This window comes from Zeugodacus cucurbitae, chromosome X, assembly GCF_028554725.1.
Source record: "Zeugodacus cucurbitae isolate PBARC_wt_2022May chromosome X, idZeuCucr1.2, whole genome shotgun sequence".
Classification (NCBI taxonomy): domain Eukaryota; kingdom Metazoa; phylum Arthropoda; class Insecta; order Diptera; family Tephritidae; genus Zeugodacus; species Zeugodacus cucurbitae.
The window spans coordinates 29,952,564-29,965,641 of record NC_071672.1 but is presented as its reverse complement, the minus strand read 5'-3'; the positions used below and the strand labels follow the sequence as shown (position 1 = coordinate 29,965,641).

Genomic DNA, 13,078 nt, shown 5'->3' with positions numbered 1-13,078 from the left:
TTAATCCAGAAGGTGTTGATATGTATCCATATAACACGAGAACTCTTTTATATTTATACCGCACCGTTATCAGAGAAATGAATATTTGGGATAAGAAATAAATATGATATTTGTTGATAAACTGGTACCAAAGTGGCCACAATTTGTCTGCAGTTTTCCAATTAAGCTACCAAATATGACTTTCACAATTTCCTCAATAACGGCTGCCAAATTCATTAGCAACATTTTGCTCAGACTTTGTTCAATTTCAATTTAAATTTTACACACATTCTCCTATAATATTTGTTACAGCCTTGAGCCACGCATTACACAATCTGTACGCGAACTTGGCGATCTACTGCTTTCGGTTAAAGGCGGTAATAATATGAATTTCAATCAAGCAGCGCAGGGCAATGCTGTGGCAGTTGAAGCTGATGAGGTGCTCCGACCACTAATGGACTTGCTGGATGGTTCATTAACACTTTATGCGCAATCCTGCGAAAAAACTGTACTGAAAAGATTGCTCAAGGAGTTATGGAAAATTGTGATGCGTATACTGGAAAAGACCATCGTATTACCGCCAATGACTGATAAAAGTGTAAGCAAAACTTGAAATAGTTATGAAGACCAATCGCCTAATTTAAACAACCTCTTACATAATTAAAACAATTTATATTTTACCTTAACAGATGATGTTTAAACATCTAACTGATAATGCTAAGAATCTTGCTTCGAATGCCAAAATTGAAGACATGGGCAGACTGTTTAAAAGCCACATGTCTGGTAAACAGGATGTAAAGAGTGCTCTGAGCGGTGTTATGGATATATCCAAGGAGGTCGAAAAGAATTTGTCACCCAAACAATGTGCTGTATTAGATGTTGCCTTAGATACCATTAAGCAATATTTCCATGCTGCTGGTAATGGACTAAAAAAGACATTTCTGGAGAAATCGCCAGAGCTACAAAGTTTGCGTTACGCTTTAAGCTTATACACGCAAATGACGGACACACTGATCAAGACGTTTATCTCCAGCCAAGTGCATGAAAGTGAGTATCAAAATATTGAAGCTATGAACTATGAGAAACACCAAGAGAGTATAATCAATCACCTTTCGTTTTAGTTGATCCGGAAAATCAGGAGGAAAGTGTTGGCGAAATCTCGGTGCAAATTGATCTCTTCTCGCATCCTGGCACCGGCGAACATAAAGTTAATGTTAAAGGTACATCAATGAATTATTATTTTTGGATCTGCTTTTTAAAGCCTAACAATAAGTTATAAAATCTTAAATATATTTAAAAACTGGACAAGCTCAAGAAAATGATTGAGTTGTTTTGGTGAAACGTGGCTCTTTAGTATACTTTTTAGGCGTGTTTAATCGCTGGAATGTACCAAAGCATTAGCCAATGGGTTTGGGTGTTCACGGAGTTTAGATATATATTTCAATCTATTGTCCTCTACTTATTTCTTTACCATAGGGATACCAAGATCTTTATGGATATTATCATTGCGTATGTACCATGGCGATCACGTGATTGTTTTAAGCATTTTCGACTGGAACCTTTGTATTATATCAATATTAGTTGCACAGGTCATTGAATGCCATACATCCAAATCGGCTTTATGCCCGCATTGTATAAACGCACTTTGCTGTCTAGGCGAAGTTTAGAGTTTTTATTTAAAAGCCAATTTAAATTTGCAGCACTTATCTTCACGCAAGTTATTTTACTAGATATATGTTTTCTCCAGGTGAGCCTTCTATCCAGGTGAATACTAAGATAAGTAACTTCGTTCGATTGGGGTACTAAAATATTGTTAATTTTAACTGCCGAGCACGTTTTTGGTCTTATCGAAAATGTAACATGCTTACACTTTTTTTTTAATTCACATTGTCGGGTTAAGGGGTTATATACAGTTAGACGTCCGAAAAAAAGTGAATTTTCCAGAATTTTTTCTGAGAAAACTTTTGAATTTATTGATCCAAAAATTTACACACATATTATGGTATCTTTTAACTGTATTTTAAGATTTAGTACTAGTAAAAATATTTATTTGAAAAAGAGCTACAGCTGATCTCCAGGAGCTCCTCTCAAAAAAGACGTTTTGCGGTGACCACTATATCTCGGAACTGGATCATCCGAAATTAAAAAACCAGACAGATTTCGTTAAAATAATGTTAAATCTAGTAATTAATCGAAGGAATAAGCAAAATAAAATTTTTTGACAAAATTGCGGTTAACTTTGAAAATATTCACCGGAACGATATGAAATTTTCTGTGTGTATTCTTAAATATATGTACATTAAGAAAATGAAAAAAAAAATAGATTTTTTGAAAATTCTAACTGTATATAACCCCTTAAGATGACGTTGAGGTCGATTCCATTGAAGAAAAGATTAGTGTGTTGAGTTTAAAGTTTATAAATTTAGTTTATTTATATGAGGTTGTGTGTGGGTTGATAATATTTTTTAATTGTTTTGTTTGTAATTAGTTAGGATTAAGTGTTAGTGTATATGTGATATATTGACCTGTTTAATATTAGATTCTCTTCGTGTTGTGTTGTATTTTTATTATTTATGTATTTATTTATTGGTTCCTCCTTGATGATTGATGTTATGTGTGAGGGATATAATCCTTGAGTTTGTGTGTACACTGTAATTGTCACAGTTTTGGAGTTTTTGTTATCACCGTTTTCACTTATTTTAAGTAACTTGTGTTAATTGGAGTTTGTATTTTAGTTTTTCTTAAGAGTTTTGTTCCTTATATGAAAGCGCGGGTTTTTGTGTTCGGGTTTGGGTGTTTTCGTGAAATTCACTTTGTTTAAGCGCGGGTTGTGTTCGAGTTTTTCACTTGTTCTTCTATTTATGTTTCTATATGTTGTTGTGTAAAAAGTAATGCTGATGGGTGAAGTTGGGCGGTTTATCTCCTCGGCCGCCTTGCAGTATCTGCGAAATAAATAAGTATTAGTGGGGTATGTGGGTTTGTTTTCTATTATAGGGTGCAAGTTAGGGTCCAGATGAATGCTATGCTCTGGGTTACCACGGTGCCATTGTCTGGGTTGAACAATCCACTTCGTGTATTGTGTGGGTAGTTATGCGCTCCGATATCCCACATTACTTGTGTTTGGGTGTGAAATTGAGGGTCAGAGAGGACTATGTTGTCAAAGAGTATTTGATCAACGTCACTTAAGTCTCTTAAGGGTCGGGTTAAAAGCGTGTAAGGGTCTGTTTAGCCAGTAAGAATGGTAGCCGGGTTTCTGTGGGTAGGGTTTGAGATCTAGGTTTCTCAAAAACTTCTTTCTCGTTGGCTGGGTGTAGGCTTGGGTGTCCATGTAGGGACGAATGATGCTTCCCATTGCAGGTAGAACATCGATTCCTACTAATCCTTCTGTTCTGTGTGACCTGGCTAAACAGTTAACGCAATAGCGGTGTTTGATGACAGCTTCGAATTTTTTATGCAAGTTAGCCAACAAGTATTTCGTATATGTGGCTAACCGGTGGTCATCTTCGCATAATCCGCATGCTACTATATGACGATGAGTAGTTGTTCGTCGGTGGGTTTTTCGATTTGTGTGATGATGACTTTTGTTTTTCTTATGGGTAGTGGGTAGGGTTCTTATATGGCGGTCATCTGAATGTCGTCGGGTAGTTTTTTGAAATTTTCCTTCACATATTTCATCGGATTCGGGACTTACGGGATCCTTTGGGATATCCTCCACCTCCCCAAAGCGAGTGAGTAGATACTCAGGGTTAATAGTATTATGAAATGATGCAATGGATGAGTTTAGGAAGGGTTGGGTTATGGGTCCGGACAGAATCCATCCGAATACTGTATCTTGGGCTAGGAGTGAGCCTAGAATATTTTGTTTTACTCCACCTAGTAGGATATTTGGGTAGATATCACTACCAATTAATATGTCCACGGGTCTCGGTTTGTGGAATTGGGTATTCGCTAGGGTGAAGTCAAGATTATTTTGACCCAGATTTCGGTTTATTGGGTAAGTGGGTACATTCTCGGAAAGGCTATTCATGATGAATGCTTGAGACGATATTTTGTAATTTGTGTTTACGGGTGAATAAAGGGTAATATTGCAAATTTTCGTGGGAGTTGCTAAAACCGTGTTCGTTATTCCTGTCACTTGGGCTGATACAGGGTGAGTGGGTATATCCAGACTTCGTTGAAGTCTTTCAGATATAAATGTGGCCTCCGATCCTGAATCAATGAGTGCTCTTGCAAAATATCGTTTACCATTGAATTCTACTTGTACCATTGCTGTACCCAATAATATTTGCTTCCTACTAGGGTTGTGTGGGTCTCGGGTTGAGAATTGAGTGGACTGTATTGTACTGGCGTAGGCTTGCTGAATTGTGTTGTGGGTGGGTATTGCGGTACTTGTAGCGGTATCAGGAGTTGAACTGGTCACTCTTGGAGTTTCCGGGGAGGATTCAGGTCGAGGATTATATTCTTCATGGATCAGGGTATTGTGTCCTTTGTGACATTTTCGACAAGAATATTTACTCATGCAGTTCTTGTAACTATGTGATATAGCTAAGCAGTTGTAGCAATAGTCATATTTTTCGATTGTGGCAATGCGGGTCTCAACATTCATTTCTAGGAATTTCGGGCATTCCCGAATCGGATGATGCTTTTTGCAAAGTTTGCAACTTTCTGCTTCCGGGTGGGGAAATGAACTAATTTGATAGTTTGAGGGTCTATCTCTCGGGTTTTCATGCACGTCAGCATGAAATAGGTTACATCTTTTTTTATCTGATCTTTTTACTGTGCCAAGATGGGGTGAGTCGGGTTTTGTTACTGAAGCCTTAAATTTGCTACAGATTCGAGTGTTTTATATATGTGGGTCAAAAAGGAGTCGAAATTTGACCATGTGGGTATAGAAGTAATGTCTGCTAGGGTAGATTCGAATGCTTCTAAAGTTTGTTTGGGTAGTTTCGAGCTACAAAGATATATGAGTATTGGGTCCCAACTTTTTGTGTCAATCTCAAGATGGGTTAAATTGGTTAAAACGTTGTTAACCATTCGTTGCAGGGCTTTTATGGCGCAGCCTGTTTCTTGAGTGACATCGGGTAAATTAAAGAGGGTCTTCAATTGGGTGTTTATCTGCATTCTCTTATTTTCATACTGCTCGACCAGATTCTTCCAGGCCAGTATGAAACCATCGTTTGTTAAGGGTGTGTTTCCTAATAATAGCTTCTCTTGCTTCGCCTCGGGTCTTCTGGGTTAGATGAAAGAGTTTTTCGACGTTACTGATCTTTGGGTTGTGGATATACAGGCCGGTGAATATGTCACGAAATGTGGGCCAAGCCGTGTAATCCCCGTAAAAGATGTCGGTTGTCGCATGGCGGTAGATTAATCGTTGGACCGAAATCTATTGTAGAGGCTTCTGAGGCTCTTTCCTTAATGGGTTGGGTTGACACCTGGGTTTTTCGTGTGTCTATATCTTCATTTATTGAAGCTAAGCAAGATAAGTACATTTGATAGCATTTTTTATATCTATCTTTGACTTTATTAAAATCAATAGTCTCGCGGGTATCACCAGATACCCTTCGAATTGCATTGTATGCTTTCTTTGATTTATCGTAAAGCGAGTTGAGTTCGACTCTTTTGATTTCGAGAGTGTAAACAGTTTCATCTTCAGTTTGAGTTTGGACATGATCTTCCACAAATTCGACTAAATCGGTAGTTGTGTATTTGAAATCCTCAATTTTAATAATTTGGGTGAGTGTTATTAGAGAATAAAATTATTTGAACGGGTATAATATTGTTTAATTCCAAAAAACTATTTATTTTTATTATTTTGAAAATCTGTGTTTTTTGACTTTTTTGTTGAGTATGGGTTAATATTTATTAGGAAAACTTTTTTTTTTGTAATGTATGGGCGAATTATGGGAATAAATTCGTAAAACAAATTTACAATGGGTTTTTGCAATTTTTCCTACTGGGTCACTTTTCGAATTTCCTATTGGGTATTTGATTTAGTGTGCAGTGCCTGCTATTGGTGATCGCTACCAACAATTTTTATGCGAACTAGTTCGCTAGTTCGTATGTATGTAAATGGGTGCGGGTGTGTGTATATATTTATTATTTTTGACGAGTGCAATAGCCGACGGCAAACAATTATGCGTTTTTTTTATTTTTATTGCACTTCTTCTCTTGGGTACATATATGTATGTAATAAATTAGTGCAGATCAAAATGTGTTAAACTCAGTAGAAACAAATAAAATGAATTTAAGTTCGCTTAAATACACAATTTGAAATTTGATTTTTTGACGATATTGATTTGCACTTTAAATTTAAATAATATTGATGAGTTTGGGTCGCACTTACAAGTTTTTCGCTATTTATAATATTAGGGTATTTTAATAATTATTTGTATTCTTGTTGTTGGTGGTGACCGGTCTACAAACTTTTTTGTTGGGTGCACTGTGTACTCGTATTGTTGTTATTGGGCGTCGGTGTTTTCCAACGATGTTGTTACTGGGCGACTCCTCTTCTCTCATCCAAACTATCGCGGCTCGATAGGACCAAAAAATGTCGGGTTAAGATGACGTTGAGGTCGATTCCGTTGAAGGAAAGATTAGTGTGTTGAGTTTAAAGTTTATAAATTTAGTTTATTTATATGAGGTTGTGTGTGGGTTGACAATATTTGTTAATTGTTTTGTTTCTAATTAGTTAGGATTAAGTGTTAGTGTATATGTGATATATTGACCTGTTTAATATTAGATTCTCTTCGTGTTGTGTTGTATTGGGTATTGGTTCCTCCTTCTTGATTGATGTTATGTGTGAGGGATATAATCCTTGAGTTTGTGTGTACACTGTAATTGTCACAGTTTTGGAGTTTTTGTTATCACCGTTTTCACTTATTTTATGTTTTCGTGAATTTCACTGTAACTTGTGTTAATTGGAGAATGTATTTTAGTTTTTCTTAAGAGTTTTGTTCCTTATATAAAAGCGCGGGTTGTGTTCGAGTTGTTCACTTGTTCTTCTATTTATGTTTCTCTATGTTGTTGTGTAAAAAGTAATGCTGATGGGTGAAGTTGGGGCGGTTTATCTCCTCTGCATTACTGCTCTATTACTTTTTGGAGAGTAATGCAGAGGAGTATTTGTTTGGACTAAACACACATTTATACGCCTGTTGGCTAGCCATTCTTCGACAGAACTTAAGTGTTCCGCCAATATTCTTGATGCTATAATGGGACATTTGTTACGGCTTACTAGAGCTGTGCCAACCGCGAAAGTTGATATCAAAACATTATTAGATGTTGGAAGATCCGCTGTATATAAGATGTATAGAGTTGGGCCTAAAACACTGCCCGGTGGTACTCCAGCAATTATCTGTCTGCAATGAAATATGAAAAGACATTTTATTTTTATACTCTCGCAACAAATGTTGCTAAAGAGAGTATTATAGTTTTGTTCACATAACGGTTGTTTGTAACACCCAAAACTAAACGAGTTAGATATAGGGTTATATATACCAAAGTGATCAGGGTGAAGAGTGGAGTTCAAATACGAATGTCTGTCTGTCCGTCCGTCCGTCCGTCTGTGCAAGCTGTAACTTGAGTAAAAATTAAGATATATTAATGAAACTTGGAAGACGTATTTCGTGGCACCATAAGAAGGTTAAGTTCGAAAATGAGCAAAATCGGACCGCTGCCACGCCCACAAAGTGGCGAAAACCGAAAACACATAAAGTGTCATAATTAAGCCATAAATAAAGCTATGGAAATAAAATTTGGTATGAAGGATCGCACTATGAAGGGGCATATTTGGACGTAATTTTTTTGGGGAAGTGGGCGTGACCCCGCCCCCTACTAAGTTTTTTGTACATATCTCGCAAACCAATAGAGCTATATAAACCAAACTTTCTGCAGTCGTTTTTTTAGCCACTTCCTAATACAGTCCAAAAATGAAAGAAATCGGATAATAACCACGCCCACCTCCTATACAAAGGTTAGGTTGAAAATTACTAAAAGTGCGTTAACTCAGTAACGAAAAACGTCAGAAACACCAAATTTTACATAAGAAGGCAAAAGGAAGCTGCACTCAGATTTTTTTACAAAATGGAAAATGGGCGTGGCGTCACCCACTTATGGGTCAAAAACCATATCTCAAGAACTACTCGACCGATTTCAATGAAACTTGGCTTGTAATAGTTTCCTTACATCCCAATGATATGTTGTGAAAATAGGCCAAACCGCTTCACAACCACGCCTACTTCCTATATACCAGAACTTTGAAGACGATCTGAATCGTTTACTTTACAATATATAAAGTAAACACTAGTGAAGATATCGGTGCAGAACTTTGCACAAATATTATGTTAATAGTGTGGCAGCCCCATTCTAAAAATCGCCGAAATCGGACCATAGGTTTTTAAGACCCCATATATCGAACACGATGACCTCGGTGCTTCTAACCTAATATTATGGTTTCCAACTTTCAATGGACTTTATATAATATATATGACGAATATGTGGGTCACATTGTGTATTATATAATATAAATAATGTTAAATAAATAAATTGCGAGAGTGTAAAATGTTCGGTTACACCCGAACTTAGCCCTCCCTTACTTGTTTAGTTTAATTTTAAATTTATGAAAATATACTTGCCTGATTGAGTACATAACTAATGTTTATGCGTTCATTCGCGCTTTCCAGTTGTCGCTGCGAATGATATCAAATGGCAAATTGCGTCGGGCATGTTTCGTCCATTTGTGGAAATCAATTTGATCGGACCACATTTACAGGATAGAAAACGTAAATTCGCAACAAAGTCCAAATCGAACAATTGGTCGCCAAAATACAATGAAACATTTAATTTGTAAGCCAGTTGTCAAGTTTTATATATGTATATATAATGCATGTTTTTTTATGTTATTCGTAGCACAATCGGCAATGAGGAGCAGTTGGAATTTTTTGAATTGCATATTTGTGTTAAAGACTACTGCTTTGCTAGAGAAGATCGCCTGGTTGGTGTTGCTGTAATACCACTAAAAGACATATCGGAAAAAGTAAGAAAGTTCTTCTGCTTTTAATTGTGTTTAGATATGTGACAGTCTTATAGGATTTTCGCACTGGAATTAATTGTTTAATTAACCGGCCTTTGCTCAATTAAAGCGCTGATTTAGTTCGATTTACCATACAAAATAAAAATCTAATATTCCTACAATAATTTTTAGACGAATATAAATCGAGTTGAAACTGGTATGCAGCGTTGCGAGTTGTTGTCCACGCCGTAAATTTGTTTCTCCATTATAAACTTAATATATTCAATTAATTTGGCAGTGCGAAAGGCAAAAATTATTATTATTTTTTGACAACAATTATTGTAATTTTCTGTGCTCTTTTTTATTACGCTTATAAAACATTTAGGGCTCAGTTGCTTGTTGGTTACCGCTGCAGCGACGTATACAAATGGATGAGACGGGTTGGACGATTTTACGCATTTTATCACAACGTAACAATGATGAGGTCGCCAAAGAGTTTGTGAAACTTAAATCGGAAATACGTCAGGAACCACTAGTTGGAACATAACTCTGCTAAAATAAACGGAAAAAATGTGCTATACTGAATAAAAAATTGTATTAACTTAATTACCATATGTAAGCTAAGGGATACTATTCAATGTAAAAAGTATTAATTATTGTACATGCATATACATAATTATAATAGTATCGAAAATAAATAGTGTGTTAATAATATAAATTAACTAATATAAAAATAATAACAATTTATGCTACATACTACAAGCTTACTAGTATTATTATTCATTTTATAGACAAATGCAAACCGTAAACTTTTATTCTACTGCATCTTATCCTATTACATACATATGACATTAACGATAATAATCATTTCTACTATTATTATAAATAAATGATTATCGATTGAAATAACTGCACACTATTAAAGAAATAATAAAAATAAACAAAATAATAAAAACAAATAAACATATATCAACACAATAGAAAGAGCAGCCGCATATTATATATATAATAGCTCAATTTGTAAGACCTATAGACGTTTGCATATATACAGTTAGTAAAAATTTATGTTTACTAGGCAAGATTATGAATAATAGACATGTAGTTACATTGGGCAACGCTATAATTATATATGAATATTCTCATTTAATCATCACGTTTTATACGCATAACATTTAGTTTGCGGTTAACATACTAACAGTAATTATATTGAGGAGTATGTTGAGGTATATAGTATTGATCACATGAATGGCTCATTGCACCACAGCTCTAGAGCCGAACCACTTAATTTTATTGCTGTATCTCTCGCCCTCATACTAATTATTCGTTATTTTCAACATAAAAACATAAATTCATTTTCATAACAAACTGAAGGCGTTTGGTGGGTTTCAAACGCTTCGATATTTTCAGTATAACTTCATTCAAAACAAGTAAAGAAGGTCTAAATTATATGGACCAATTTCGGCGATATTTAGAGGGCCGCTGCCACTCTGAAAATGCAGTATTTGTGCAGAGCTCAGTTTCGATATCTTCACTAGTGTTTACTTTATATATTGTAAAGTGAACGATTCAGATGACTTCAAAGTTCTGGTATATGAGAAGTAGGCGAAGTTGTGAATTGATTTGAACTACTTTCACACATATCATTGGGGAGCTAGGAAGATATTGTGAATCGAATTTCATTGAAATTAGTTCGAGTACTTTCGGAGATATGGAACCACGCCCTTTTAAAATTCTGTATGCCATTTTGAGTGCAGCTCTTCTGTACCGTCTTTATAATGAAATTTAAGGTTTCTTTTATTTTTCCTTACTGAATTAAAGCATTTTAGTAGTTTTCAGCATAACCTTTGTATGGGGGGTGGTCGTGGTTATAATCCGATTTCCTCCATTTTTATATAAATAAGGGAGTACCTAAAAGAAACGCCTCAAGAAAGTTTCCTTGATATAGCTTTAGTAGTTTACGAGATATGTACAAAAAACTTAGTAGGGGCGGAGCCACGACCACTTCCACAAAAAAATTACATCCACGTATACCCCTTCATAGTGCGATGCTTTATACCAAAACATGCTTCCATAGCCTAATTTATGGCTTAGTTAGTTATGCTATTATGTTTTCGGTTATTGTCATTTTGTGAGCGTGGCAGTGGTCGGATTACACCCATCTTCGAACTTAACCTTCTTATGGTGCCAAGAAATACGTCTACTAAGTATCATCAAGATATAATATCTAAATTTTTACTAAAGTTTTTTTTTAATATACTTGTTTTCCACCGCTGAAACCCACCTAACCCCTTAAGCACACGTGCCGCTTTAAAATCATAAAAAGATTCCTTATTAAAATTAAATCTAATAAAATTATTTTATTGAAAGCGCGTACTTTATTGGCAGTCATATTTTCATTTATAAATCATGCATACATTAAAAAGTCAACTAGATGGACCAACACAATTACCACAATATATACCATATAGGAAAAGCAGTTTTCTGTGGTTTTGTCTGCGCTACATGGAGATAGTCAACTAGCATGTAATTGAAATCACCTAGAGCGACTTAACATTCATTACGTTATGTGTATTGACATAGAAAGCCCATTTCTACCACATATTTGGGGTAAAGTAAACGTTTTTTAACAGTGAAAGAAGGACCTTATAATTGACACGTGCTTATTGTGTTGTTTAAATCATTTTCTTTATAATATTATAATATAGAAATTTTCCTTTTTGTTGTTACAATATTGCTTTTAGCTTAGCTAAAGTGTGCCAAGGGGTTCCTAACAATTTTCGCCAACTGGCGTACAGCTTTACTTTGAACTAAATGTAGTTAGGCGTTTTCTACATTAACATTAGCATAGCAGTAAGCAGCCGTATGTTCACATGTTTGTATATATGTGTATTTTATGTATTGTTTTTGTTTTTGCTAAAAAATCTTAAATTGCCAATTAAGAATTGAACTTAACAATGAAAATGTACATATATATCGCAATCCAAAATACAGAAAATAAATAAATAACTGAACTACATATACGCATACATACATATATGACAGTGAAACCATAGCGCTCATCTAATTTCGTTGATTTTTTGTGAATTCCGAAGGTATGTATGGCGTCGTAAAAATGTTGAAGTCAGTAGGAGAATTGTTGAAATCGTGTCATAACTTCCCTTATCTCCCATATACCTAATTATATCGTTTTATATCGGACTTGATTCACTCATTTTCACCATCAAGCTATCCAAGATTTTACGTTCACTTAATTTTGCTAAGATATCTCATATATTAACCGATATATACGGTATAATGTCTATAGGAACAGGAAGAAATACATTTCCTTTAAAATTCTTCAAAATATCTGAGAGATTTACCGATATTTTCGTTAAATTAAATTTTAGATGGGAGAACGGGAGACGAGAAATGCAGTTTTTGTGCAAAATTTGGTTCCGATATCTTCACTGTTACTAATTTATTTACTTTTAAGATGAACGAATAAGCTGAACTTCAAACTTGTGGTATAAGGAAAGTAGACGTGTTTGTGAGCCAATCCATTTCGTCCATTTTCAAACTATAGCATTGGAATGCTAAAAAAATGGTATGCACTGAATTTCGTTGTAATTGGTTGAGTAGTCGTTGAGACATGGCTTTCGACCCATAAGTAGGCAGTGCCATGCCATGCCCATTTTATAGCAATCTTTGGGAAGCTCTTCTGTACCAGCCTTATAATTAAATTGAGAGCATCTGGTGTTTTTCCTTATATATATATATATATTTGGCGTAGGAACCGCTTTAAGCGATTATAGCCGAATCCACCAGAGCGCGCCACTCATTCCTCCTTTTTGCTTTTTGGCGCCAAGTGGAAACACCAAGTGAAGCCGAACACTTTGCACTTGGTCTTTCCACCGGAGTGGAGGTCGTCCTCTTCCGCGGCTTCCTTCAGCGGGTACTGCATCGAATACTTTCAGAGCTGGAGTGTTTTCTTCCATCCGTACAACATGACCTAGCCAGCGTAGCCGCTGTCTTTTTATTCGCTGAACTATGTCAATGTCGTCGTATAAATCGTACAGCTCATCGTTCCATCGTCTGCGGTATTCGCCGTTGCCA

General features: G+C 35.6%; 1 protein-coding gene across 6 annotated transcripts in view; it reads left to right on the top strand.

Annotated features, from left to right (window-relative positions):
- LOC105219932 (protein unc-13 homolog C) overlaps positions 1-11,408 on the top strand; it is a 97,674-nt gene extending 86,266 nt beyond the window's left edge. For 5 of the 6 annotated variants that reach the window (XM_054235309.1, XM_054235308.1, XM_054235307.1 and 2 more), the window contains 6 exons: positions 292-577; positions 669-1,026; positions 1,101-1,199; positions 8,658-8,820; positions 8,884-9,010; positions 9,372-11,408. In XM_054235309.1, the coding sequence (XP_054091284.1) occupies positions 292-577; positions 669-1,026; positions 1,101-1,199; positions 8,658-8,820; positions 8,884-9,010; positions 9,372-9,533 (1,195 nt within the window). In that variant the 3' untranslated portion in view covers positions 9,534-11,408. The remainder of the gene's footprint in view (positions 1-291; positions 578-668; positions 1,027-1,100; positions 1,200-8,657; positions 8,821-8,883; positions 9,011-9,371) is intronic. The other variant, XM_054235306.1, reaches the window with a different exon arrangement.
- The last annotated feature ends 1,670 nt before the right edge of the window (positions 11,409-13,078 follow it).